The following is a 13,788-nucleotide window of genomic DNA, read 5'->3' on the forward strand; positions in this document are numbered from 1 at the left end:
CTTTTTTTCTAACCGGGAATAAAAATGCACTTCCGTATTTATTTAAGTAAAATTTTTGCTTACAGAAATGAGTCTGTATTTTGTGCATTTTTTTTGTTTGTTTATTTAGGATAACAAAGTTATTTACCTTTCAATTACAGTAAAATGGTAAACATTTCCACAGTAATGAGAAATGAGTTTATATCATTTTAAAGGGTTGCTTGCATTATTAGTATACATTATGATTACATTAAATTATAATCACTGTATACTTTTTATCAATAATTTATTCAGTTTAAGACCATGATATAGACAAAGCTCTGAGTCTGTCTGCATGAAGCCAAATATTTTTTAAAGTACCGTATTTTTCGGATTATAAATTGCTCCGCTAAATAATATTATTTTATATTTTACGGTAATGTGTTAATAATTTCACACATAAGTCGCTCCTGACTATAAGTAGCACCCCCGGCCAAACTATGAAAAAAACTGCGACTTATAGTCTGAAAAATACGGTAAATGATTTCATATTGTTCAAATGTGAGGAAGAATATGTTGACTGAGAGTCTAAAAGTAACACGTCTTCCCTCACTCGTTATTTTCACAGTTTTATGCATTTTTTATGTATTAAATATAAAAATCACATATGGAATCACAATTGCAACTTTGGAGAGAAAAAACGCATTAGATTTTTTTCTCAAAATTCTGCAGCCCTCCTTAGTAATTGTGAAAAATGTAGACAAATGTAAAACAAATATGTTCTGTTAAACCACCACATATCAATTTGTATCAATAAATTATATTATTTTGTTGCAGACGATTTAAAAAATGTTAAATCAATGGTTTTCTCCTCTTGCTCAGACATATTGTTTTGCCCCCATGCCCCCGCTCCCTTACTTCCTTAGTGGAAATCCACAAGCCTAGCAAAACATGGCTAATGTTAATGCTAACAAGAGCGAGACGTTTGTTCCAAAGCAAAGAAAAGTGTTGTCAGTGCTTTAGATTTGCCACTACAGGCGTGACACTAGTGACTGCACAATGCAACAGCACAACAAACTTATTCCAGCATCTGAGACGGCATGTAGCCAACTCTTTACAAGACAAACGAGACCGAAACAACACCTCCACCTAAGAAGCAGTGTACTGTGACAAAATCATTAACACAAGGTACCATGTACAGTATGATGATAAAAGGAGAACAATGCACAGAGCCATCACAAAAGCAGTTACTCTGCACAACCAAGCCGGAAAGCTTGTACGCGCGTTTGCTGCTGCAAAACTCCTGTGGAATTACAACGCATTTAATCATTAATATAGTTTTATATTACATGTGCAATGAAGTGTACATTGTCTTTAACATCAGTACACAAAGAGCACAGGATACTTCAGGGAAAAGCCTACGTTTATTCACTTACTAAAACTATAGAGTCATCTTATTGTTTGATTTGATTTTGTTGCATACAATGCACGATACTAAATTTTTTTCAGCAGCATTTAATTAAAAATAGAAGTTTTAAGTTTGCACTTTATTGATCTGATTGATTTTTTTTTACTAGTTAATGTTTATTAGTATCTTTATTGATTTGAGGGGGTTTTTTTTGCATGCAAAGTGCAATGCAACATTTATATTTATAGAAGTATTTTTTTAAGACCAGACATACAAAAAAGTAATAATTTTTCACTTTATTAATCTCAATGTTGGAGGTAATTATTTGTTTGCATGTAATGTACAATACTACATTTTGTTTACAGTATTTCATTCACGTAGAAGTATTTCTCTTAATATAGTTATTTGAAAATTGCATAAAAAGTATAATTTATATCTGGTCAAAAAATAACATTATACAAATTCGAATTTTGCTAAGAGTAAGATGCAGTGTATGCAGCGTCATCTCAAACTACTAGTTTTTGATCAAATAAAAGCAAAGCTTGTCATTTATATCAACTGGTTTCTTTAAAAAGTAGGGGGGAAAAAATCTTAAAATATTATAAATCACATTTTTCTGTAAAAAAAACTATGAGATTGTATTTTTAGGCCATATCACCCAGGTTTAAGACTAATGGTAAAATAAGCTAGCCAATGGTGTTTTTGTTATAATTTTTGCTTTGAAAACTATAACTGTGAGCAAGTTGCAAACAGCCCCTTCAACTTTTCTAAATTAGATGGACAATATATTGTGGGACACATAGAATATGGCACATTTTAACAGCTCATAGGGCTCGGACAATAAAACCTAATCAACATATATCGGGATAGACACATAATTGATATCAATAAAAAATGAGTTCTGTAAAACATTCGGTAAATATATTTTTTGGGGGGAAGAAACCAGAAACAATGAAGCATAGTTAGTTGCATGAACAAAGGCTCTTGCGGTCTTGCAACCAAGCAAAACAGAAAGTGATCAGTGAGCAATTGGAGGGATACGATTAACAGCCAATCGTGTAACAGTATCAACTATCATTGGTAGAAAAAATTATAGTTTTTGGCCATTGGCCATCTTGCAGACTTGCTGTTGATTTTCTACATGTCGTGAGAAGAGAAAGTAAAAATGAGTGCCGCAGAAAGTGAATAAATTGTCTATAAAACAGAAAAAGTCACCTTGAGAGTATGACAGTTTTTTGGGATTTTACAACCGGACTGTAGTCTCATCTTTTTTTCCAACCCTCACCCGTGGATGTATGGAACCAACAGGTAGGAACTAAAGCACAAGACTGTATAAATAACAAAATATGACAAATGTACTACATTAAAATAATAATTTTGTCAATTAATATTTAAATAATAATTACTGCATAACATCAATTCATTTTCATACTGAAATAAAAATAACAGACCCCAAATTAAATGTTACACAGACCCCGTAACTTCCTTGCAGTAAACCTGCAAACAATTGTTCCTCTCAGATTTCTCTCTGTTTACAATTTCACACTTTGTACTATTTTGTTAGACATTAAGCATTTTTTGCATATTCCTTATTTCTGCCCTCACTTAAAAATGTTATTGTTGAGTGTGTATTGTGATTTTACAATGTTGTTTACATTGATTGTTTACCATGGTTGTGTTGACATTTATTTTCCTTTTTGCAAAATAAAAATAACAGACCCCAAATTAAATGTTACACAGACCACGTAACTTCCTAGCAGTAAACCTGCAAACAATTGTTCCTCTCAGATTTCCCCATAATTACTTTTTCACCTGTTGTACTATTTTGTTAGACATTAATAAGCATTTCTTGCATATTTCTTATTTCTGCCCTCATTTAAAAATGTTATTGTTGAGTGTGTATTGTGATTTTACAATGTTGTTTACATTGATTGTTTACCATGGTTGTGTTGCCATTTCTTTTCCTTTTCGCAAAATAAAAATAACAGACCCCAAATTAAATGTTACACAGACCCCGTAACTTCCTGGCAGTAAACCTGCAAACAATTCTTCCTCTCAGATTTCTCTCTGTTTACATTTTCACACTTTGTACTATTTTGTTAGATATTAAGCATTTCTTGCATATTCCTTATTTCCGCACTCATTTAAAAATGTTATTGTTGAGTGTGTATTGTGATTTTACAATGTTGTTTACATTGATTGTTTTCCATGGTTGTGTTGGCATTTCTTTTCCTTTTTGCAAAATAAAAATAACAGACCCCAAATTAAATGTTACACAGACCACGTAACTTCCTGGCAGTAAACCTGCAAACAATTGTTCCGCTCAGATTTCCCCATGTTTACATTTTCCTGCACTCATTTAAAAATGTTATTGTCGAGTGTGTATTGTGATTTTACAATGTTTACATTGATTGAGGGTTTTCCATGGTTGTGTTGACATGTATTTTCCTTTTTGCCTTGATAGCTGAGGGGATCAAATCAGAGGAAGGTTACATTTGAAATAAAAAAAATTATTTTTAATATATTTTTCTCCAGGCCCATATTCTCCATTGGTCAGGTCATAAAAATATCAATAATTATCGGTATAACCAATATAAAAAAGTATATTGTAATACAGTTTTCAGCCAAGGACGCGTAAAATATGGCACATTTAATAGCTCAACATATTAAGTTTAAATTTAAACATAGTGCAACAGGTGTGAATGTAAACATTCTGCACAAAAATTGCCTGAACATGTAATAAAAAGTTTCGCGGTGGCAGCAGTTTGCAATAATCAGCGTGAATGCGCTACGCATTTACTCCTAAACGTCAACACAAACACTGATGCCATTGAAACATGTCCAAGCCTTGTCCTCTGACTCAGTCTGTCGGGAGACAGAAGCGCACACCACCGAGGAAGCAGCGTGAATAAGACTAGGGTTGTTGTAAACAACACACAAGCGTAGTAACACACACGGGCAGGCATGGATGGAAGGACTCTCCTTTTAATTTGTGTGTGCTTAGAAGCTGACAGCTGGGGAGAGTGACAGGCAGGAGGCGGCACAAAGGAACAGATGCACGGGGATGGTGGCTGTTGCATCCTCCAGTAGCTACCGTGGAGCTTATTTTTTTTAACGACACATAATGCTAACTTCACTTCATTAGACTGCAGTGAGTGGGGTAATATAGCATTAACGCCATTCCCAGTGGCATTACATGTAATATTATAAATTGCAAACATGTGTCATAATTACTAGCATGCATTTTAATCAACTATAACAGTGTTTTTCAACCTTTTTTTGAGCCAAGGCACATTTTTTTCATTGAAAAAATCTGGAGGCACACCACCAGCAGAAATCATTAAAAAACAAAACTCAGTTGACAGTAAAAAGTCGTTGTCGCAATTGTTGGGTATGACTTTAAACCATAACCAAGCATGCATCAATATAGCTCTTGACTCAAAGTAGGTGTACTGTCAAGACCTGTCGCATCACGCCGTGACTTATTTTGAATTTTTTGCTGTTTTCCTGTGTGTAGTGTTTTAGTTCTTGTCTTGGGCTCCTATTTTGGTGACTTTTCCTGTTTTGTTGTTATTTTCCTGTAGCAGTTTCATGTCTTCCTTGAGCGCTATTCCCGGCACCTGCTTTGTTTTAGCAATCAAGACTATTTAAGTTATTTTTATCCTTCTTTGTGGGGACATTGTTGATTGTCATGTCGTGTTCGGATGCACTTTGTGGACGGCGTCTTTGCTCCACAGTAAGTCTTTGCTGTTGTCCAGCATTCTGTTTTTGTTTACTTTGTAGCCAGTTGAGTTTTAGTTTCGTTCCCCAAGCGGCACTCACCTTTTGTTTATTTTTGGTTTTAGCATTAGATACCTTTTCACCTGCATGCTGCCTCCCACTGTTGTCTGCACATTGTGATCTCGACAAACCATGTTCCGACATCTACAAAGCAATTCGCTACCGGCTGCCACCTACTGATATGGACGAGTATAACATTGTTACGCTGCCGAGCGCTAGACAGCACCGGCACATTATTTGCAGACTATAATTACTTGTTTGCAAAAAATATTTTTACCCCAAATAGGTGAAATTACATAATCTCCCACGGCACACCAGACTGTATCTCACGGCACACTCGTGCAGTGTTTTCCAACCACTGCGCCGCGGTACACTAGTGTGCCGTGAGATACGGTCTGGTGTGCTATGGGAGATGATCTAATTTCACCTATTCGGGTTAAAAACATTTTTTGCAAACCAGTAATTATAGTCTGCGAATGATGTGTTGTTGTTGAGTGTCGGGGCTGTCTAGAGCTCGTCAGAGTAACCGTGTAATACTCTTCCATATCAGTAGGTGGCAGCCGGTAGCTAATTGCTTTGTAGATGTCGGAAACAGCGGGAGGCAGCGTGCATGTAAAAAGGTGTCGAATGCTTAAACCAAAAATAAACAAAAGGTGAGTGCCCCTAAAAAAAAAAAGACATTGAAGCTAAGGGAAGGCTATGCAAACTAAAACTGAACTGGCTATAAAGTAAACAAAAACAGAATGCTGGACGACAGCAAAGACTTACTGTGGAGCAAAGACGGCGTCCACAATGTAAATCCGAACATGACATGACAATCAACAATGTCCCCACAAAGAAGGATAAAAACAACTGAAATATTCTTGATTGCTAAAACAAAACAGGTGTGGGGAATAGCGGTCAAGGAAGACAGAGTAAAAATGCATTTCTTTCAATATGCATAATAACAAAAAGGGAAATATTAAAAAAATGGATATATGTTGATAGTCCAACTCATACTGACTGGTACACACAAGCTATGGAGATGATATCAGTAGAAAAAACTGCATTAAGTTTAGATAATAATGAGTCATATATTGGAATATGGGATCCATTATTTAAATGTGTTTTAACTATTAAATGAACCAAAATATGACTTATTATGTCATTGTGGAAAACATTGGACACAATGTGTTGTCAAGTTTATGAGATGCGATGCAAGTGTAAACCACTGTGACACTATTGTTCATTTTTTATTTATGTTTGGAATGATAGTATCAATTAGGGATTTTTAATCACTGCTATGTTGAAATTATTACTATTATTGATACTGTTGATGATAATATTCATTTTTGTCTCACTACTTTTAGATTGTTCCGTGTCATGTTTGTGTGTCCTCAATTGCTCTGTTTATTGCTATTCTGAATGTTGCTCGTGTTTGGTTTTGGAATTGGATTGCATTGTTGTGGTATTGTTTTGTTGGATTGATTAATAAAAAAAATAAAATAAAATGAAATGAAAAAAAAGGAAGACATGAAACTGCAACAGAAAAAGCCACCAAAATAGGAGCGCAAGACAAGAACTAAAACACTACACACAGAAAAACAGCAAAAAACTCCAAATAAGTCAGGGGGTGATGTGACAGGTGGTGACAGTACACAGTCATACTTTGAGACAAGAGCTATAGTGATGCATGCTTGGTTATGGTTTAAAGTCATATCCAACAATTGCGACAACGACTTTTTACTGTCAACTGAGTTTCGTTTTTAAATTATTCCTGCTGGTGGTGTGCAAAAAAATGAGCCTTGGTTACGAAAAGGTTGAAAAACAATGTGCTGTAACAAACTTCTACGGAGTTGTTGTCTGTTGACGGATAATGCTAATGCTACGGGAATGCTAACACGGAGCGGTGCCACTTTATATGGAGATTTACTGTGGAATGTGTATGCGTTGTCTTTTTTTGTTTTGTTTTTTGGACACTATAAAGGTTTATAGTGTCGCTAACTAGTTGCAAGTGTTGTGAAGTTGGCGTCCAAAAAAGGAAAAGGGCACAAATGTTGCAGGTTAGCGCTGGGGGTAAACGGCGGCTAACGCTGCTTTAGCCTGCTCGCTCAAGCGAGTGGGACGTGTTGTCGGAGCGGGCAAACAGCAATGGTGCACATTCCAGCTCCGAGGCGAACGGCCCGGGATCCCTGAGCTCCACAAATGTCATGTAGTTGAGGCTCGGCCTGGCTGGGGTAAGAGCAAGAAAAAAAAACACACCTCGCTAGCTCGGCTAGCCCCACTAGCATCTGTTAACGACGCCGTAGGTGGTCTCTCAGCACTAAATGATAGCCTGGTTGTTTATAATGGCGTTGTTTTTGCACCAGGTGAGTGCGAGTTTACCTTCAAAATGTCGCACCCAAAGGGAGGGGAATGTTTTTATCTGGATTCCGTGCCTCTAGCTCCCCCTTTCTTCTCTCGCAGCTCCTTCCAGAAGGAACTCGATTGGCTTTGCCAGCTAGCCGCCGAGCTAGCTAGCCTGCTAGCTATCAACAAATAATCCTGGGTCGGGGCTGAGTCGCGTCTTCTTCCGTCAGCCACGGCTTGAGTACCTCCGCGTACGTTCGCCCAAAAAAAAAAAGTCCGTTCGTCGGGGTTGTTTTCAGTCCGTCCGCGCCGACGTGAGCGGCGAGCGCGGCCAATTTTGGGGGTGAGCGTAAACAAGGAATATGACGATTGTTGCGATCACCGAGAGGCTCTCCTCTCGTAGAACAAAATGCCGACCGGAAGTGCTGCCGTCTGACTGACCAAAGATCTCACGAGTGACTCCCTCCATCGGCGCCAAACAAAAATGCCAGGCGGCGGCGGCGGCGGCCTCTGCTTGCCGCTAGATGGCGCTATAAGGCAAGGTTTGCTCACCTAGTTTTTTATTTACGTCAAAATATTAAACTAACATATTTAAAGGTCATTATTCTACAGCAGGAGTGTCAAACTGTTTCTACCGAGGGCCGCACACTGAAGAATGAGAGCATACAGGCGCCATTTTGGTATTTTTTTTATTTAATGTTTTTATTTATTTATTGATTGATTGCGACTTTTATTAGTAGATTGCACAGTACAGTACATATTCCGTACAACTGACCACTAAATGGTAACACCCGAATACGTTTTTCAACTTGTTTAAGTTGGGGTCCACTTAAATCAATTCATGGTACAAATATACAGTATACTATCATCATAAGGCAGTCATCACACAAGTTACTCATCAGAGTATATACATTGAATTATTTACATTATTTACAATCCGGGGTGTGGGATGTGGAGGGGGGGGGCTAGGTTTGGTATATGTGTATATATATATATTAGGGCTGCAACAACTAATCGATTAAATCGATTAAAATCGATTATAAAAAAATAGTTGCCGATTAATTCAATTCGTTTGATCTATGCTATGCGCATGCGCAGAGTTTTGGTTTTTTTTTATATATATTTTTTTAAATTGCTTTTTTTTATAAACCTTTATTTATAAACTGCAACATTTACAAACAGCTGAGAAACAATAATTCAAATAAGTATGGTGCCAGTGTGCTATTTTTTTTTCAATAACATACTGAAAAGGATAGAAATGTAGTTTGTCTCTTTTATCCGATTATTAATTGATTAATTGAAGCAATAATCAACAGATTAATCGATTATCAAATTAATCGTTAGTTGCAGGCCTAGTATATATATATATATATATATATATATATATATATATATATATATATATATATATATATATATATATATATATACACATATGTATTTTTATATATACATATATATATATATATATATACATATGTATTTTTATATATACATATATATACTGTATATATATATGTATATATATATATATAATTATATGTATATATATATATACGTATATATATATATATATATATATATATATTGTATATATATATATATATAAAATTATATGTATATATATATACTATATGTTTATGATAAATACATATATAAATATATATATATATATTTATATTTATAAATGTATTTATCATTAATATTTATTTATTTATGAAACAGAAGTTTTTGTTAACATGTTAAATAGGGGTATGGGGAAAAATCAATTCGAATTCGAATCGCGATTCTCACTTTGTGAATCGATTTCCATTTAAAAATTATTATTTTATTTTTTTTATAATTAATTCATCCAACAAAACAATACCCAGCAATACCATAACAATGCAAACCAATTCCAAAACTAAACCCGACCCAGCAACACTCAGAACTGCAATAAACAGAGCAATTGAGAGGAGACACAAACACGACACAGAACAAACCAAAAGTAGTGAAACAAAAATGAATATTATCAACAACAGTATCAATATTAGTTACAATTTCAACATAGCAGTGATTAAAAATCCCTCATTGACATTATCATAAGACATTTATAAAAATAAAAATAAATGAACAATAGTGTCACAGTGGCTTACACTTGCATCGCATCTCATAAGCTTGACAACACACTGTGTCCAATATTTTCACAAAGATAAAATAAGTCATAATTTTGGTTAATTTAATAGTTAAAACAAATGTACATTATTGCAATCAGTTGATAAAACATTGTCCTTTAAAATTATAAAATCTTTTTACAAAAATCTACTACTCTGCTTGCATGTCAGCAGACTGGGGTAGATCCTGCTGAAATCCTATGTATTGAATGAATAGAGAATCGTTTTGAATCGGGAAAAAAAATCGTTTTTGAATCAAGAATCGCGTTGAACCAAAAAAAATCTAATCGTGACCCCAAGAATCGATATTGAATCAAATCGTGGGACACCCAAAGATGTTTAATAAAAATACAAGCATGTTTAACACATGTATCATATTGTAATTGTATGCATGTTCAAAATAAACTCAAACCATAACCATAACATATAGATTTCTTTCTTTCATGAAGACAATAATACAAGTTGGTGTATTACCTGATTCTGATGACTTGCAGTGGTTGGAATCAGACATGATTCACAGTTGTGATGATAACTTTCATATTTTCGAATTTACATTGTGGAGGAGGAAAAAAAGTCCTCCTTTTTGTCCAATACCACAAGAAAGTGGTTGGTTATTTGCCATCTTATTTGTCCAGCTTCCATACTCGTTTTTAAACACTTCACAAAAATTATATTGACGGCAAACTCCGTAGTCTGCTAGCTTTCTGAGACTCTTATTTTGTTAGCGCAAGCAGGATAAAGCAACACTTTTATTGTGAAGACAGGAACTGTGCGGTCGGTCTTTAGGCTTTACATTAATAAACATTCACTTCAGGTGAGCGTGAACAAAATTATGTCGCTTGGGGGATGTGACAGGAAATAATTGAGAACTGATAACTAATATTTTTTACCATCACAATATTGAAAATAATCTTTAAAATGTATAATACAAATAATAAATGACCATCACATCACACACAAATTTGTTTAAAAAAAAAAATAGCATGTTATTTTGGTAATAAATAATAATAATAATAAATAACAATTTCCCTTGTGGATCAATAAAGTTTGTCTAAGTCTAGTAACTGAAAAACCAACATGTGAGGCATGATTACTATACTGGTTTCAGTATTCATTTAACAGGTGATTTTATTAATTTAGTTTATTTAGGTTGTTTTAGGGTTAGGGTTGGGGTTAGCGTTAGGGTTAAGGTTAGGGTTAGGGTTAGGGTTAGGGTTAGGCATAAAGAAAAAGAGTTGGTTAGGGCTAGGGTTGGGGTTGTGGTTAGGGTTCGGGTTAGGCATAAAGAAAGTGAGTCGGTTAGGGTTAGGGTTAGGGTTAGGGTTGTTTCATATATTATATTTATTTTAAATACAAATATACCAATACAATATGTAGGAGATTTGTAAATATTAACTAATGTATCTGCATATTTTTATTATAACTTTAATGAAAAATCAGTATATATTTATTTTTATTGTATAGAATACTAAACCTATAGGGTTATTTCCATAGTGAGATTTTGAGGGGTGTCAAATAAGTGGTAAATGTATAATACAAATAATAAATGACCATCACATCTGCAAATTAATTTTTAAAATAAAAAATAGCATGTTATTTTGGTAATGAATAATAATAATAATAAATAACAATTTCCCTTGTGGATCAATTTGAACAATTTCCCTTGTGGATCAATAAAGTCTGTCTAAGTCTAATAACTGAAAAACCAACATGTGAGGCATGATTACTATACTGGTTACAGTATTCATTTAACAGGTGATTGTATTAATTTAGTTTATTTAGGTTGCTTTATATATTCTATTTATTTTAAATACAAATATACCAATACAATATGTAGGAGATTTGTACATATTAACTAATGTATCTGCATATTTTTATTATAACTTAAACGAAAAATCAGCATAGAATAATTTTTATTGTATAGAATACTAAACCTTATAGGGCTAATTCCATAATGAGATTTTGAGGGGTGTCAAATAAGTGGTAAATGTATGTCATTTCAAAAAACAAACATTTGTTTGAATTCTTTATTTTATAAAAGTCATGCAACCTACAACTACAACTGTGTTTGTGTTTCCATGACAGCAGCAACTGTAAACAAACAAACTATTCCATTAATAAAGAAAAAACATATTTGGTTCTTTACAAAAGCTGTTCATTTTTTTTTTAAGTGTATCAAATTTTGTAATTGGATTCGATAGAAATACACAACAGGAAGTAACCTTTTTTCCAAAATTCTATAGTTAATGTACACGTCTATCTACATGTCTCTATTCACACCAATTATATTCAGAATAAACAATATACACAAACTTCTATGTGAATGTTACATTTGCTTTACAATATAAGTTCAAATAAAATTAAAAAAAAGACTACAAATTTCCAGCTCACTAAAAAGAATAGGCAGTGAATTTTATCAGCATGTTAAACATCAATAAAAATCATTAAAAATATGAAAATATCTCTAATTCAGAAAATTTAATGCAGATGACTGCATGCATCATTCCAAACTGCTTGTGGTAGGTCTGTATAAAATGTTATACAAAAAAAATATTTGGTAAGAGTTCAAATTTGGCTGAGTTTCTGTCTTTCTTTGCGATGAGTGCACAAGCAGCAGGAACCTTGTGTTGTTCAAACCACAGTTTGTTTGGCCAGTGAATAAAGAACATACTGTATATGCAACACAGTTTCAATCCATCTATGGAAAATAGTCAGTCTTCTTCTAAAAGTAGGTAGTAGCCCTTTTCCGTTCCCCCAAAAGAAAATGTGCACGATATCCAACACTACATTGGTTGGTCGCCAAAATTCAGCGAAAAGTGAAAATGCATCTAAAAAAGCCAGAGAAACTGTGCTGCAGTGTTTAGACTTCCGAACAACACTGGCCTCGAGTGAGAGGAATGAGTCATCACAGTTGAAAGAAAGGTCGAAAAGCCACATTTTCGCCATGCGGTACAGTTTGGTACGCTACATTTGCATATGTAATTAACTAGCAGGCCTTTTTTTGGCCACTTTTCCATAAGCAAAAGCATGTATGGCTGAGTATTACGGTGTATTATTCCCACCTGGCCACCAGATATGTACCATTTGGAGGTGCTAATGTTAGTTTAGCCTTAGCTATGGATGCTGTTACACTCAACAGTCTCTATTTTTTGCTGTATCCTCTTGGATAAAATCAATTGTTTTTCGTTGTTTTCCCATGAACGATACTCATTTGGAAGACTGCGCGGTAGAAATGCAACATAAAGTACCGAACCTTAGAAGAGTTTCAAAAAGTAGTTTGCAAACGGTCTCATTTGGTAGACTTTTAACTTTGGAAAATGAAAACAAAAACGCAACGGAATCGTGACTCGTGCCATCGGATCAAGCTTGAGTAAACAGCTGCCATGTGACAGATTGAGTATGTACCAACATCGTCACATATCTCCGCTGTCCTGTCCTTGGCTCATATCGACAAGTCTCCACCCTTTGCTCCCAAAACTTCTACATTTTGGTCTCGCTGTCGACGGGCCTCTCGTTCTCGTACTCGTGCTCCTGGCAGATGAGCTGGTAGGGCTTCTTGTCTGCTTCCTCCAGCACGGAGTTGCCCGTCTCTTGGTCTCGTGTCAGCTCGTGGCGGGACAGGTGCTCCACTATGCCCGCGCCAATGGAGTCTCCCAGAACGTTAGTGGTGGTGCGCAATCGGTCCCTGTGGGGGAGCAGAGGAAGTGGTCAGCGACTAGCTCCGCATGCGCTTTCAAATGACACTACTCAGGTGTTGTTGTGAAAGTGTGTAACACTCTTCGTACTGTTGTTGTTTACAATGAACTCATCAGCGATACTAATGCTGACAGAACAGTTTGCTTTTTACCGCTATTACCGTATTTTCCAGACTATAAGGCGCACTTAAAATCCTTTTTTTTTTCTCTAAACTCGACAGTGCGCCTTATAACCCGGCAGTGTTGGGACTAACGCGCTACAAAGTAACGCGTTACTGTAACGCCGTTACTTTCGGCGGTAAATAGTAATCTAAGGCGTTATTTTTTATATTCAGTAACTCAGTTACCGTTACTACATGATGCGTTACTGCGTTATTTTACGTTATTTTTTATGTAGTATCGGCTAGAAACTGAGAGGATCTGAGTTTGTTTTATTGGAGAGCTGCAGAAAAGGTGACGGAGAAGA

At 35.1% G+C, this 13,788-nt stretch overlaps 2 protein-coding genes across 5 annotated transcripts in view; both read right to left on the reverse strand.

The window, feature by feature from the left end:
- Positions 1 to 7,914, reverse strand: part of nipbla (NIPBL cohesin loading factor a) — an 86,580-nt gene extending 78,666 nt beyond the window's left edge. For all 4 annotated transcript variants that reach the window (XM_062025846.1, XM_062025844.1, XM_062025843.1 and 1 more), the window contains exon 1: positions 7,511 to 7,914. The gene's annotated coding sequence lies outside the window, so the exon portion shown is untranslated. The remainder of the gene's footprint in view (positions 1 to 7,510) is intronic.
- Positions 7,915 to 11,636: 3,722 nt separating this feature from the next.
- The window catches only part of slc1a3a (solute carrier family 1 member 3a), a 59,477-nt gene continuing 57,325 nt past the window's right edge, over positions 11,637 to 13,788 (reverse strand). The window contains exon 10 of the mRNA XM_062025849.1: positions 11,637 to 13,312. Within this exon, the coding sequence (XP_061881833.1) occupies positions 13,108 to 13,312 (205 nt within the window). The 3' untranslated portion in view covers positions 11,637 to 13,107. The remainder of the gene's footprint in view (positions 13,313 to 13,788) is intronic.

This window comes from Entelurus aequoreus, linkage group LG17, assembly GCF_033978785.1.
Source record: "Entelurus aequoreus isolate RoL-2023_Sb linkage group LG17, RoL_Eaeq_v1.1, whole genome shotgun sequence".
In the NCBI taxonomy this organism is placed as follows: domain Eukaryota; kingdom Metazoa; phylum Chordata; class Actinopteri; order Syngnathiformes; family Syngnathidae; genus Entelurus; species Entelurus aequoreus.